General features: G+C 36.6%; 2 protein-coding genes across 5 annotated transcripts; both read right to left on the bottom strand.

The window, feature by feature from the left end:
* Positions 1–768: 768 nt before the first annotated feature.
* Positions 769–8748, bottom strand: slc2a3b (solute carrier family 2 member 3b). 4 transcript variants are annotated; one of them, XM_057340865.1, is made up of 12 exons: positions 8645–8748; positions 7314–7451; positions 5851–5952; positions 5607–5767; positions 5284–5524; positions 4819–4981; positions 4499–4686; positions 4223–4327; positions 3311–3412; positions 3100–3171; positions 2807–3007; positions 769–2447 (listed from the first exon to the last, which is right to left on the bottom strand). In XM_057340865.1, the coding sequence occupies exons 2-12, from the start codon at positions 7338–7340 to the stop codon at positions 2184–2186; spliced, it is 1626 nt and encodes a 541-aa protein (XP_057196848.1). In that variant the 5' UTR covers positions 7341–7451; positions 8645–8748; the 3' UTR covers positions 769–2183. The 4 variants fall into 4 exon arrangements, with proteins under 4 accessions (XP_057196848.1, XP_057196847.1, XP_057196846.1 ...); XM_057340864.1 differs by lacking the exon at positions 8645–8748 and adding an exon at positions 8328–8436; XM_057340863.1 differs by lacking the exon at positions 8645–8748 and having other exon boundaries at positions 7314–7617.
* Positions 8749–11199: 2451 nt separating this feature from the next.
* LOC130558495 (cytochrome c oxidase subunit 6B1) lies at positions 11200–15312 on the bottom strand. The gene is made up of 4 exons (XM_057340936.1): positions 15202–15312; positions 14508–14634; positions 12266–12366; positions 11200–11476 (listed from the first exon to the last, which is right to left on the bottom strand). The coding sequence occupies exons 2-4, from the start codon at positions 14611–14613 to the stop codon at positions 11423–11425; spliced, it is 261 nt and encodes an 86-aa protein (XP_057196919.1). The 5' UTR covers positions 14614–14634; positions 15202–15312; the 3' UTR covers positions 11200–11422.
* Positions 15313–15789: the final 477 nt, after the last annotated feature.

Genomic DNA, 15789 nt, shown 5'->3' with positions numbered 1-15789 from the left:
TGGGAGGGGGAGGGAGAGAGAGAGAGAGAGAGAGAGAGAGAGAGAGAGAGAGGGGAGGAGGAGTCTGTCCGCTCTTTTTTATCTCAGATTAAGGGGGGAGGAGTATTTATTTATGATGATGATTATGACTGAAAGTCAGTGAGCACAGAACGAAGAGAATAAGAGAAAATAAGAGAGAGAGAGAGAGAGAGAGAGAGAGATGGATGCAATAGTGCAATCGAGCCACTAAAATGGGGCAACGTGATGGAAAGCATAGCACGAGTTTGGCTACTTTGCCAAAAAAGTGTCTAGACATGCAGGAGACAGACTTTCTTACAGTCAAAGTCACACTCGGTGAATGCTCTGGTTTGGTGTACCGAAAAGGCAAAGCAAATCAGATTGGAAATATGCATCACTCAGTACAAGAAGCTTGGAAACCTGCTCCTGTCATTTCTTTTTTGCTTTCCCTTTCAGCAGTAGTTTTTGCTTAAACATACTTTTAATGTTTTTCCCTTGGCCTTGGTCACCTCTCATTTCTAATATCTATCTCTCTCTCAACCACACGCACATGCAATGCTCTTCCAAGATAGACAGCATGTGGAGGCTGCCATTCTCCAAAACTATAGCGTTACAGTTGCAATTATCGCTTTGAAAATACTGCCATCTGCTGGATGCAAAGTGACTAACCACTGCAAAACAAAATACAATGTCACGTTTTGAATAATATTTAGTGAAATAGTTAAAAAAATCATATGATAATATGTACACAGAAATTGCACAATATTAGGAAATAATGAAGCTAATTTCATAAACATTACATTCATATTTTTATATCATTCATGGTTAAAAACAAATGAGGGTGGAAGAGTTCATTTGCAAATACTTTGTATAACTCAGTTTTTAATTATCAAAAATCATGTTTTTTTAAGTTATTACTATTTAATCAAAACCCAGCTGCAGTTTGATTGACATTACTTGGAATAAAAACATGATTTTTGAAAATATTTTAAAACGTAGTTATTATTTTTGCGAATGAACGATCACCAGAAATAAAATAAACAGTAAGAATAATGGGAATAGTAAGAAAACTTGAAAACACATTATTGTGAATTACAAAGCAATATTTGTTGGATGATGTATTGGGTGGAACATAAATTTCAGGAAGTTTTGTCATGACACTGAAGTCAGAGTTATATCAACATATCCACAGAGTTCCTGTGATGCAAACAGTCACAAACACATGATGTGACATCACATTATGACTAATGGGAATGGATGTGTTCTTTATCAATCATTCTCTCTCCCAAAAATAAATATGAAATGCTCATGTCATCATTACACATATATTTAGGTCGTTGTTTTTAAAACAAGTTAAACACTTCTGAAATGGGTTACAAAATCATAAAAGCTATAAATATAACAAAAATATATAAATATGTTAAATACAGAAAACACTGTAACAAAATGTAGTAATACAATACAGTATTATAAACAGTAGCAAAAATAAAAACTGATGTTCTTAACCCCCCTGATAAGCAAACTGCAATATTAAAAAATAAAAAAAGCAATACTGAATATATGCATGTGATCGCTGGGCTGTCATGTGTTCCTGCATCAGTAGTGTTATTTCAATGATCCTGAATGATAGCATGTCATGCAAAATATTTTAGAGATGAACAACACCATTTAAACAGATACTTCATTCGGCTGGACATCTGCAACACATATTAACTACATAAACTGGTATAACAACAACACTTGCTTAAGTTCATATAGACAAAATCATAGGGCAATAACCAACCTGTTGAGGATCTCTTGAGCTCTTTGTCTTTCGGAATTCTAAAATACTGATAGGAAAATATTTATTGCAGTAATTTGATTTATGGCTGCTATCTGTCATGCTTGTAAGTAACATTAATTTAATATATATATATATTTATCAGTTTAAAAACAGTGCAAATATCAATCTATAATTTATCAAGTAATAATGAAACAGTAATGAGATCGATTTTGTGTAGCTGCAAATATTTTTTCAACCCCTGAAACATCATCACAGAGTAAATACCCTGTACTGTACGTAATGTTCCTACTCTGAGCTATTTCATCTGCAGTAATGGCCTTTAATGTCTCCGTTTTCTATTAACTGCTGTAGGTCACGTTCGACCATTTACAGTGTCATATATGTTTATTTCTCCTGGGAATTTCTATAGATTTGTCCCACTTTTTACTGTCTCCTGTCCGCTCAATTCAGCCATCTGGAACTTCTCTGATGATGGGGATACAGATAGAGCGAATACACCCTCTGGAGAGGAAGAGTTCAGAGCATTTGGACCTGCGGTATTGGCAAATCCACTGGCAATGTCTTCAAAGGTCCGTCCCTTGGTCTCAGGAACTCGGAAGTAGGTGAAGACGAAGAAGAATATAAGGAGAATGAAAAATATGATGAACACATACGGACCACACAGTTCCTGCAAAGCAAGCAGAGGACAATTGTATTGGTCAGATGCTAGGTTAAAAAACAGACACATTTGAGACAATTATTTACAATATAATAAAGAGTATAATTGTTTATAATTCATTAGAAAAGTTTATACTGACTTTGATTACAGATATGACTAGATATTGGGCAGACTATCAGACACTGAAATCTCTAAAAAAGACAAATCTGAGAAAGAAGAAACAAAGTCTCCATTTGCTATCCATTTATTTTCATAACAGTCTTGGATTTAAGAAAACAGAGAACTATTTTATATTTTTTATTTTAAGTGAGGAAGGAGGTATATAATGTTGTGTTCTCTGGTGCTGTTTCTGTGTAACAAGGTCCTACCAATAGTTGTGGGAACAGCAGTCCAACAAGGAAGTTGGCAGTCCAGTTGGAGCATCCAGCCACAGCGATGGCTGCCGGCCGTGGACCCTGAGCAAATAACTCTGCAACTATGAACCATGGGATTGGTCCAGGTCCCATTTCAAAACTAGCCACAAATCCAAACACTGCTGCAATGGCCAAAATGCTGACTGCTGAAGTTCCCTGTAAGGCACATGGGGTCATTCAGAAAAATGGTTAAGTAAAGGTACACTCACATCAATGTAAGTTGTGCTTCAGTCAGATTGAACACTTACTCCTTCAGATGATGTTGGTATGGCGGTGCTATTCTGAACCAGTCCGGTCTCCACCGCTGGTCTTGCAGGGTTCTAATAAGCAATATATAACAGTTTTATTAAAAGGATCAGTAGTTTGAAATGTAGCCCTATTTAATGAATATATCATATGTATCATGTAGCATTTACCATGTGTAGAAGACTGGAAAATGAAAAGTACCACCAAACTTACCACTAGTCCAAGAGAGATGGTCATGAGAAGAGCGCAGAAGGCCATTCCAGCCAGTCCAATCATATGAAGGGTTCTTCTGCCCGCTCGCTCCACCAGAAAGAGCTGGTGATTGAATGAATTAACAGGAATATCAAAACAATTGACCGATTAATCGCATCCAAAATAAAGGTTTGTGTTTACATAATATATATCTGTGTACTGTGCATATTAATTTTGTATTTATAAAGACAAAACATACACATACTTGTCTATAAATTTTAAATGTATTCATTTATATTTACCAATAATTGAAATTGTAAATAAAAGTGTATTAATAGTTATATTTTATATTTTTCTTAAATATATGCATTTATGTGTATGTGTTTATAATACAAAATTAATATGCACAGAACACCAGCATATATTATGTAAACACAAACTTTTATTCTGGATGCGATTAATCACGATTAATCGTTTGACAGCCCTAATTACAATATGAACTTAGAATATGACATCTGAGTAGCATGGATCAGTTTTATGGGTTTTTCAGTTTGTTATGTTATTTTTGATCTGTGTTGGTAACTGAACAACAGTGATACCCATTGGTTGCATTGGTTTTGTGTCTTTACAATAGACGTGAATGGGTACCGCCGTTGTTCGTTTACCAACATTGTTCAAAATATCTTCTTTTGCGTTCAGAAGAAAAAAGAAAGTCATATAGGTTTGAAATGACAAAAATGACAGAATTTTCATTTTTGGGTGAACTATCACATTAAGGTTGACAGCTCCTGGTTGTCATTCATTGTCATTGTCATCCACTTATAATTCCAAGAAGAAAGAATGAAAATGATATGCTTTCTGAACAATTGAGTTTTTAAATATCTGGGTAAACCATTATTTAAAATCCACTTATGAAAGCAGTTTGACACTCACAGAAACCACGGTGAAGACAGTGTTGACTGCTCCTGCCCCAATAGTGACAAAGACAGGCCCAGTGATACCTGCACTCCTAAAGATCGCTGTTGAATAATAAAACACCTGAAAAAATACAGAAAACATCAGTCTTTAGATTAGTCATAGAAGTTTATGAACTCTTGATAAAATGACATCAGGCTAATGAAAGACATTTGAAGCAGTGTGTAAATCAGAGTTCATGTTTTTAAGCCACTGGCGTGGGGAATTGTGGGAAATGTGAAGTGTAAGACTCACAGCGTTGATACCAGACAGCTGCTGGGATAGCTGTAGGATTATGGCAATGATAATGGGTTGTCGGTAGGCGGCTTTGCGAAACAGCTCTGGAATCGATACCTTCTTCTCCATGGCCATCTTCATGGCCTCTTCCTTCATCTCCCGAATATCATCCTCCACATCTGAATGCCCACAAAGATTTGTCAGCACTGAGAAAGACGAAGAAAGAGAGGTCAGTTAAAACAACTAAATGTAGTTGCTTTGGAGAGCCTAATGTGTTTTTTCTCTTTTTTTTGTGATGTTTCTAGAAATCATTGCTTAGCAAGCCAATAAGGGCTCACCCTGGCGTGCCTCTTCCTCTTTATTCAAATTGATAAGCAGGTAGCGAGGGCTTTCTGGACAGAAAATCAGCAGAACACTTTGCAGCACTGCAGGTAAGGTGGTCAAAGCCAGCAGCAATGGCCACAAATCCTGAGACCCCAGCAATGACTCCAAACCAAAGATCTACAGTATAATTCACAAAAAATACTTATTAACAACAACTTCAGTATTAGTGTTTCCTGTTTTACACATTTGTCAACATTTATTTAAATGACACATGGAACATAAATGTACATTTGATAATGTCAAATGAACTGAAGTCAGAATCAAAGCATTATTACTGTACATAACACAGTGTAACACCACTAAAGAAAGTGATTCATGCATTTCTCGAATTGAACTAAAATACCGATTACAACTGATATTTTAAATAAAAAGTTGAATTAAAATATCATTTATAGTCGGAACCATCCAACGTGTCCAACCTGTGCCACCAAGATGCCGATGACCACCCCAAGCTGGTGAAGGGTACCAAAGGCCCCTCGCAGTGCTGTTGGAGCAATTTCACCCACGTACATGGGCGTCAACCCTGTACACAGACCACAGAACACACCGATCACCAGACGGCCCAATATCATCATCTCATGGGAGTTGCACATGTTGGAAAATCCCATCAGCCCTCCACCAATCACAGCCAGGATGTTGGACACCAGCATGGACTTCCGTCTGTAAGGAGATGAAAATAAAACGAATAACACTTAAATTGACTTCTTTTTTTCGGTTCTTCAAATAACAAAGATTTTCTCACCTCCCAAGCTTGTTAACCAGAGCACCTACACAGAGAGAGCCGATCATGCCTCCGACGCTAAAGATAGATACGGCAATACTCCACACTGTTGTGACGGTAGAGGCATGCATGGGCTCTCCGGTACGAACCAGTGTCACATTTCTGAAGAAGTTCTTTACTTTCTAGGGAGAGAAAGACAGATGTAAATATTAGATTAAGTGTTAAATAGTTATTGTGTTTCTTCTGCATCAAGCATTTAGCCTACCTCATCAGGTGCATTGATGACTCCTGTGTTGTAGCCAAACTGCAGCGAGCCGATGACAGCTGTCGACACACAGTACACGAGGAAACACGTAACCTGCTTCCCCTAAAAACAGGAAGAAACACACATACAGTACATAGCAATACTGAGACATGCAGAAATATCACTGAAACTCTTTTAGGAAGCAAAGTACACAGTACACACATAGGACTACAGTGTTTCTGTAACAGAGCATGATGCTAACAATGCTAATGTCACAGGGTTGATTTCTAGGGCTGGAACACACAACATGTTAAAACTAATCGTCTGTCGTATGACACAATCAGACACATTTCCTCTTCTTTTATGCAGTGTTATGTTTCATAATTACACAATATTTCACAATGTTGTTTTTCCCAGTGTATATTTTCCGTAAAAGAAGTACTGAAACTGTCTGGTTGCTCGCATTATATTATCCATTCCTCTCCTGAGTTTTGTGTTAAACTACCTAAACATTGGCTAAGCTTACCACATTTTAGGTCAGTTCTCTCTAACATTTAACATTTGGCAAATGTCAGTACACAAGCCTCACATCATTATGAAGTTCTGCTTGTATAGACAGGTCTGATGTTGTATAAAAACAAACCCACACATAATCACGTACGCACACAAGACACAGAGACTGATGGCTAGAGGAGTGGCCAAGTATATGGATGTGTGTACTGTATGTGTGACATGTGAATGAGGACAAAAATGTTTATAAATTAAAAATATATTTAACATTGATCCATCACTGTATTTTAGCCCCAGCTGTGACATTTGTCATTCAACGCATGTTAAATAACCACAGTAATGTATTTAATTCACATGTAGAGTGTTTTTTATCTACATAGTATGAATGTATATAACATATGTGGCACACTTGAACTGGGAATTTTCCATTTAGTCTATTCTCAAACAAGTAACAACTGGTAAGGATGCTTTTCATATTATGCTCAAGTTTGGACATGCCATGACCCCTGCTCTAAACAGTCGCTTCTCCTCATCTCTTCACTCAATGAAGAGCATTTCAGTACTGAATTAACTCAATTGAACTTTAATGGCATAAACAGACACAAGTTAAGATAGATAGATGCTGAGTGTGTTCATGCAAAACAATAAAAAAGTATTTTAATATAACTTCAACATTGCCCTTGAAAAAAGCTTCTGTATTTTACCAATATTTTATTAACACATAATAACCACCACAAGTTAAAAACTGATCAATTCTATGCTCTTTGTATGAAAACCAGTTGCCCAAACATATAGAAACAACACCCACAACTGTTTTTCTAAGTAATTGGTATAGAAAATAAGCTTGAAAATGTCTGTGTTGTAATTGATTCATGCATCTCATGGTACAGAAGATAAAGCCTTTTCTAATACATTATATGAGAGCAAGTTAAAGGTCATCACTTGCTTTGTATAAAATGGAAAAGATACAGTACCTTTTTACCATCTTTCATCTTCTCCATCTTGCTTTATGTTGCAAAAGCAAGTTGCGAATGAGGCAGCGGTCCTTTGCTCTTCCTCTTCTAACTTATTTAGTTCAAACAAAACTCACTCATCCAAATTTGGAAATGTCTCTAAAAAGGATGAAAATGTGTATTCTGATGAAAAGACACTTAATTATTCAGAAACAACCACCACATAGTGAATTTCCTGCAACGGATGTCTGTCTGGTTAAGATGTCTGTCTGGTTGAGATGTCAGTTAAGCATCAGTATTTTGCAAAGCAAACCGCAGAGTGAATGTGGAAGTCAACATACAAGTGACAGATCTCTGTCGACTCAAGACCCTCCCTCTCAAAATCATCCAATCAAGCTTGTTTAGCTTCTTTTTGCTCTCCTAATAACTTATTTGTGACCCTGGATCACAAAACCAGTCTTAAGTAGCACGGGAACATTTTTAGTAAAAGACAAAAATACATTGTGTGGGTCAAAATGATTGATTTTTCTTTTATGCCAAAAATCATTAGGATATTAAGTAAAGATCATGTTCCATGAAGATATTTTGTAAATTTCCTACCTTAAATATATAAAAACTTTATTTTTGTGAGTGGATGGTCTGCCACAGTGCCCCTGATTAACAACTTCAAAGGCAATTTTCTCAATATTTTGATTTTTTGCGCTCTCAGATTCCAGAGTTTTAAACGGTTGTATCTCAGCCAGATATTGTCCTATTTTAACAACTCATATACTGTATCTATAGAAAGTTTATTTATTCAGCTTTCAGATTATGTAAAAATCTCAATTTCGAAAAATTGACCCATAAGACTGGTTTTGTTGTCCAGGGTCACATTTAAAATATATCATAATTTATTAAGTCAAAAAAACGTTTTTATTATTATAGATATATTAATGATCATCTACAGCTATATTTATATTCAATATTGCATATATTTAACACATTATTAATAAATATGTAGCAATATATTGTCCAGAAAAATATATATATATTTACGTTCAGGTTTGCAGAGTGCGTTTTTCAAGCAGACGTGCGGCGCTTATATGATCCCTTAATGTGTGGTGAAAACTTATATTAAAACTCACACCTCCTCACTCGTTGTTTTATGAGAGAGTGGGACACGAGCACCAGCACGTTGCACTTGTCTTTCGTCACAGTCTTTCTCCCCAATTTCAGTAATATCTGACTCACGGGATACGTAAAGAGAAGTTCATCTCTAAGGCATTCGCTAGAACTCTTTCATGATTGTTAGCCGAGTATCAGACCGTTGCGAGATTTTGAGACACATTTAAGATTCTTTGTTAACTAGTTACCTTGTTTGGCGTTCTTCACCAGAGCAGACAGGATCAAAGAATCGTGCATTGTTCCTCTCACTCAGCGTCCCACCGGATTCAGCGGCATCCAAAGGCCGAGCCCGCTCTTTGATACATTGAAACGTGTTATTGTTGTCATGTGAGTGTTTCTGTGAGAGTCTGACGTCTTTTTGTTTGTAAACAAATAGCCCTCTCTTTCGAGCTTGGACTATTTGCGGGGTTTGCTGGTTCTTGAGATCTACTGATAAAACAAAAATTTCATAAACGTGTGAATGGTGCATTATAAACTAATTCACATGCTGAATGCACACATCAGCTGTGACTCTTTGCTCACAAATAGGCCTAACTGATTTGGATATATGAAATATGATGAATGTTAGCACAAATCTAACTTGCCCTCAGGCAGACAAAGACATTTGTAAGTACATCACAATCTGACCATGGTTCATATTATAATTGATTGAAAAGTTGTTTTTAAATTGGTTTTATAACTGCGTTTGTGTTCTTGCTGCATGTATTTAAACTCATGCACACAGGCAACAGGAACTCAGATGAACGAAACAGATTCTGAGAACAGATATGAGCTGTCTGCCATTGTGGTGTCATTTTATTTTATTCTTACTTCTGGTAAGTGTGGCAACCATTTCACTTCTTGCAAGAATAAGAACTGTGAATTACAACATACTTTCACAGGCAATTAAATAAATATTAATGAATTGAGTGGCATTATCTTCAGTGTTCAACCAAACTGATAATACTGATGTATAGAGATTTCGTAGTTTGTTTTTTTCTGTTTTAGTTAGCAGGTGTTTAAACTTTACTATGTTAGAGTAACAAAGCCAAGTCTTTCTACACATCAGATTAGTGTCACTACATCTTCAATGACAACAACTGTGCTGTGACCTATACACATCCTGATTACTACACTTCCTTTGGTTAAGACACTTAACTGCAGAATGTTGAATGACCTGAACAAAAAAAAAACCCTGAACTTTCTCACTCAGGTTTTGCATAAGACAAATTATATATAAAAATAAATGTATAGGTTCCACTGAGCAACTGCCTTTCCCCTACTGTAATCCTACTGTTAACCTTGAATAATGTTATTCACATTAGTGATGGGTCGTTCATGAACGATTCGTTCTTTTTGAACGAATCTTTAAAATGACCCGGGAGTAACGAGTGTCTCAGCGAGTGATTCGTTCATTTTGTGTTGACCGCGCATGTGCAACATTGTACCAGAAACAGTAATGAAGTTCGTCTCTCGAGTCATCGGGTCCGAGTCCTTTCGTTCTTTCATACCGGAAAGAGAAATGATTAGTGTGTCTCTCGAGTCATCGGGTCCGAGTCCTTTCGTTCTTATATACCGGAAAGAGGAATGATTAGTTCGTCTCCCGAGTCATCGGGTCCGAGCCCTTTTGTTCTTTCGTCATATGGTAGCTCCGCAGGCAAAGCTGCAGCCTGTACCGGAGTCTTCGAGTCCGAGTCTTTAACGTTACGTGACCACTTCCCGGATTATCAGTCAAATGCATGATGTACGTGTTATATGTTGTATTATAGGAAGAAATATAAAATGATCAAAAGATATGTGCAATAAACATCTTCTCTAAAACGTACCGTTCTGTTCTTTTTTCTGTCAGTATATGTTTCTTGTGGATTTCTGCATGTGTTTTTAATTTATCTTAATAACTCTTATTTTGCATAAGAACTGTGCTGGCAAAATATAAACATAAGCAACACTAGTAAAGTCAGTGTTTATGTCTAATGCATATATTACACAAGTGATCTCTTATTAAATAATTGCACATTTAAATGATTTCAATAGCCTATTATTATATACTTTGCAAACTGCACGAGACGTTTTAGTAAAAAACACAAGTGATCTCTTATTAAATAATTGCACATTTAAATGATTTCAATAGCCTATTATTATATACTTTGCAAACTGCATGAGACTTTTTAGTAAAAAACAACAACCTGTAAACCTTATTGCATACCTGAGTGACCCAAAATTGTTAATGAATTATAAATACATAACTTTGCAGAAATGCTGTTAGGAAATAATTAAATAACTGTTTCTCATAACTTGTCCCTAACTACAATATAAGTTATTTCTTATTATATATCTGATCAAAACTAGCATAAATAAACGTTATGGGGTAATTTGGCTATTAACATGCAACATTAATTTAACTCTGCTCAAATGAACGAAATGACTCGAAAAAAGATTCGTTCATTTTGCTGAACGAGATTCAAACATCCGAATCGCAAAAATGACTCTAACTTCCCATCACTAATTCACATGGGTGAAAAATGTTACTTTACTGCCACCTGCTGCCTGTAAAGCACAATGGTCAACAGCATAATCAATTAGCAACTGAATGTCACTCATTGAAGCACATCTACCTAAAAAAACAAAAAACATTAAACCTGCTGTTCTCCACAAATAAAAGACTAAAATTACATTTTTATAAGTCAGATTTGTTGCACCCTTGACTTCTAGTAGCTGTAAAACCAGCGTATGTTGCAATCATACAACAAAAAAACAACATTAGTTGAAATTGAGAGTCTTTATTTTGCGAACTGCAAAAATGTTAGATGTAGAGTGACACAGAATATGTTATGACCTCAAATAAAGTTTAGGAGGTCATATGCCACTCTGAATGACCTTTTATTCTTCAGACTGCAGACCAATAACTAAGACATCAAGACAGAATAATATATTATGTGGTACTCTACAAAACAGAGGGTTCATGGGTTGTGGGTTACAGCGATCATTTAGATCTTTCCAGGAAAGCTTCCTTCCTCAATCTGTGTATCCCATCTCTCAACCTGAAAAAAAGGAGCGGAGAAATGGTAAGACACCGCATGTTAGACATATTGCAGCAAACCTTCACCTTTCTTTTTGTCATAAGATATGATGATTGTGTCTATGTTGGAATATAAAAGAGAAGTAATTGGGATACACTTGGAGACCTCTGCTGGTCAAAATTGGTATACAAATTAAACTGCATAAATGAAAATACATTTTGGATTACTAGGTTACTAAACATCTAAAGGTCAGGTAGTGTCACACATAATCAATGAGAACATCTTTAATGACAGAGATCAGGTCAGAAATGTGATACTTATGTCTGGCAACATGCTGCTTGGGTGACAATAAAAAAGAATGTGCAATAAACAAAACATTGGGCATAGTCCGCAATATATTACTACTAGCACAAATTGTCCCCAGTTTAGATGACTAATGCCAGAATCAGAGAGTGAAAAAGTAACTTTTGCTCATTTTTAAAGATCCAGGGGTCACTATAGAAGCCCATTGTCATCTTAAAGGATGTTGAAGTCCTAATGTCCACTGTGTGTTTGCTTACAGTTATGCACTGATGAGCTAATGTCTGCATTTATAGTCAACAGTAAATGGGACATTCTCATCACAGACAAAGAGCAAGTAAAAACGGTTTTATAATTTGGTCTAGTAAGGCTCTATAAAATACCAGATGCACTAGCATATGGATGGTCTCACAGGTAACAGACATGTGCATTAAAATCGATTTTGATTGCATGTTGCAATTTTAACGATTAAATGTGTCTCACACAAATACAGGATTACAGCAGTCTTACCCAGCTCATAGGGCACAGACTCTTGTAGACTCTCTGATACCATTCACAGGGAGTGATTTCCTGCCCTTTGCTTGACAGAGCCTTATTACACCTGTGAAAGTCTGAGAAAGAGAAACAGTGCTTTAATCCCTATTCGCACGGGATTAGTATTATCTGTGATTTAGAAATTACCTGCCCACATCTGTATTTCATGTGCCGCATTCGCACGGGATAAGTGACGCCTGTGATTTTACTCAAATTTACGGACTTATCTCCCAGATATGATGGCAAGGCTTTGCATATAGTTTGTATAGCCTATGGTTGTATGGTGTATAATCATATATGACCGTATTTTGACCTGTCAGCATGAGACCCGCGATTGCGGTGATCTGTCCGGTTCGCGGGTCTCAAATGCTGACAGGTACGGTCATATACAGGTACAGTCTCAAATGTTACGATAGTTTCCATTAGGGATGGGCGATATTATATCGTTTGCGATATACCGGTAGAAATTCCCCACACGATAGGAATTAGTCTTCCCGCGATATAAACGATAAATTCTAGTTGATGACGTATTTCTTTGTGAGACCCATTCACAGCTCATATGTGAAGCGAAAACGGGTATAGCGGAGGGCGGACGTGAAGCTGAGAAAGAGTTTGCACTAAAAGACGATCTCTAAATCTCGTTTAGGTTGGCACTGTAGATGCAGCCGAGTTCATGTTTAGTTTCACTTTCATTTTATTTAATTTGTTTGTTAAGTAGTCGTTGATAGTCACAATGCGTTACACCACAATATTTAGTTTGGCTAAAAGTATTTATTTAAACATTCGTTAGATGTTATGCGCGCGTGCGCAAATTGTTTAATATGATTTCTTGCCTGTTATATACAGGATGAACGGAGCGTCCAGTGCGCAGCTCGCGCCCACATGTGCTTTCATAGCGACACAGCGCGCACAGCACTGCTGCCTGTTTACATACAGTACAAATGCGAGTTTGTATTACGTTATTTTAAATACGTTTATGAGCGTATAAAAGCATGGATTATTTAATTAGATTTCTTTTATCCGCATTTTTCTGTTCTCTTTCTGTAGCGCGAGTCATAGATAGATTCAGTGTATGTTGCTGTGAGAAGAGAAGGTTCACACAGTTCAAGAGAGAGTGATTGACAGCGTGATGCGATCGATCGTTTCCACCCAACAATAGAATATATACAGTTTTAGGTATGACATGATGTGTTTGAGCTTTAGTTCATTTTACTTTTCTTTACTACAACCTTTTGAAGTCGAATCTCACTATTATATTTTATATTTACAAAAATACTGTAGGTTTATTTTAGGAGCTGTTTGATTTGGGGTAAGTTTTACTTTTTGATAATATTTGTTTTTCTGAGGGTCTAGACTACATGCAGCTACTATCACTTGATGCAAAAAACAGCGGTGGATGGCGTTATGGATATATCGTCATTTTTATCGTTATCGCAAGAAATACCAGGAATTATCGTGATAGAGTTTTAGGGCCATATCGCCCATCCCTAGTTTCCATGAGAAATAACTAACCGGGAGACTCCCGGCCAAAACGACAGTGTTGGCAGGTATGGATATGACCCAGCACTCAAAATAATATCAAAACACTTCACACAGCCTCCATTATTCGCAACCGGTGGATAAAACCTCGAAAAATGATATATGAGCCCGCCAAATCACAGAGATGCCGATTCGCACGGGACTAATATTATCACAGGACCTCGGTGTTCGTCAAAATAGGGCAAGTAATTTGCGGGGGAATTTTTACTTTACAAATTACAGACATGGGCGGTTCGCACGGGATTAAGATCACAGACAACCTTACAAATTATTACAAATGACTAGAGGTCCTCAGGTAATACTAATCCCGTGCTAATAGGGCTTTAGAAACAAAACAAAAACTACAGTATGACAGAGGCATCATTGATGCAAAGAGTTTCTTGCCACAGAGCACTGGACATTTACTACAAACACAACCCTGCTCTACGGTCAAGCAAACCTAGGTTCTTCTTTCATGGGAACTTTATTATGAATCTGTATATACATTTTTCCTTTTTCTTGAAAAAACATCTGCTGAACATATTTTGTCTAGTCCTGCATGTAAAACACTCACACGGCTCTACATCTCAACATATTTGCCTTATGGATAACAAAACTACTTTTGGCATTATAAAAGTTTAATCGTTGTCACAATTCTGTGTTGAGATATGGTCATATAACTTACTTTCACTTTACTTACCAAGGTAATTCTGGAAACAGTTTCGTGTCTGGTTGGTATTTGGGAAACGGGCATCAAATGGAGCCGTTTTATAGTTCTTGATCTTCTCCTCAATAACATCAGCCATTTTCAGTCCGTTATAACGCGTCTGCACATCATAGAGTAAACAATATCACATCAAAAATAGTATCCGAGCAATATAATAACACAGTCGTGCTGTAACTGCCTCGGGTGCCTTCGACATTATAGTCAAAGTTAACGTTACCTATCAAAATAAACTAGAGCTCTGTAAGTAACACACATCTCTCACATTCTCATTAGTTTGGGCTTGGTGCCAGTCAGAACCTTCCTCATCATACGAGTCCCGAATAATGTTAAATTGAAAATGCTAACTGTTATCTCCCAAAATGCAATATTTTTTAAACTTCCGGTAAGCTTAGGTTTTAGTGATCTGTGTTCGTGAAAAACAACGTTATTTTTGGTTTAATATGAATGTCATGTCGGATTCAGTAACATAACCTTGATGTAACCGGTTTAAGCAGCTTGTTTGCTAGCTCGCTAGCTAACCAGTTTAAATGAACCTTTTGTCGTAACATAAAGACTGTTACTGAGTAAATTTCACATTAGAGTACGCATTAAACTTTCAAACAACCCATACAACAGACAAACAATTTCACAACAACTTGAGCTGTATAAAAGCTAAGGCCTGGCCTACCTAACTGTGCCCTTATGGAACGTCCTCGGAAGACTTTCAGTCCAGAGCGCACTGAATTATGGGAAGAGAAACTATCGTGGGCTGAGCAACCGGATGAAGCGAGGAGGGGCTTAGAAAACCACTTGCAAATGCATGCTAAAAGTATTTTGTCATATAGTAAGTGTCACATGTGTATGCTGTCCTATTGTGTTTATTGTGTGTTATCTTTTATAATCTCTTCATTTTCTGAGGAGGGAAGACATTACTCTTAACCAGCTTCCGCTAGACATTCACCCTTTGTTTACATTTTTACACTGATAAATGTATTAGTGTGGAGTGTGCTGTTAGGACTATTTTTTTAATAATCATGCTTAATGATTAATATTTAAAAATAATATATTGTAGTTATTTGTTTATAAAAAAAAACTCCTTTGGTGTTATTTTTGTGCTTTGTCTTGACTTTTAAGACTTTAACTTTCTTATCTTGTGATTTGCTGATGTATGTAGCTAGTTACAATTGTTTCCCTGGTAATGGGGTATTAATTAAACCGCTGACAAAATAATACTGACATTTACCAGTATAGAAGGCAGACTAAACACTAGAAAGCA

Source organism: Triplophysa rosa, linkage group LG8 (genome assembly GCF_024868665.1).
Source record: "Triplophysa rosa linkage group LG8, Trosa_1v2, whole genome shotgun sequence".
In the NCBI taxonomy this organism is placed as follows: domain Eukaryota; kingdom Metazoa; phylum Chordata; class Actinopteri; order Cypriniformes; family Nemacheilidae; genus Triplophysa; species Triplophysa rosa.
The sequence above is the reverse complement of the archived record's forward strand: the minus strand, read 5'-3'. Positions and strand labels throughout refer to the sequence as shown.

What these genes read in the sequence shown, in the direction of transcription:
- slc2a3b (XM_057340865.1), bottom strand. Translation starts at nt 7,340, where the DNA reads ATGGAGAAGATGAAAGATGGTAAAAAG. An exon ending in AGAGGAAGAGGCACGCCAGG is followed by an intron (nt 4,687 to 4,818) that starts GTGAGCCCTTAT and finishes CGTCTTTCTCAG; the next exon opens with TGCTGACAAATCTTTGTGGG. An exon ending in TACCAACATCATCTGAAGGA is followed by an intron (nt 3,008 to 3,099) that starts GTAAGTGTTCAA and finishes TGTGCCTTACAG; the next exon opens with GGAACTTCAGCAGTCAGCAT.
- LOC130558495 (XM_057340936.1), bottom strand. Translation starts at nt 14,613, where the DNA reads ATGGCTGATGTTATTGAGGAGAAGATCAAGAACTATAAAACGGCTCCA. An exon ending in CTGTTTCCAGAATTACCTTG is followed by an intron (nt 12,367 to 14,507) that starts GTAAGTAAAGTG and finishes TCTCTTTCTCAG; the next exon opens with ACTTTCACAGGTGTAATAAG. An exon ending in GTCTGTGCCCTATGAGCTGG is followed by an intron (nt 11,477 to 12,265) that starts GTAAGACTGCTG and finishes CCTTTTTTTCAG; the next exon opens with GTTGAGAGATGGGATACACA.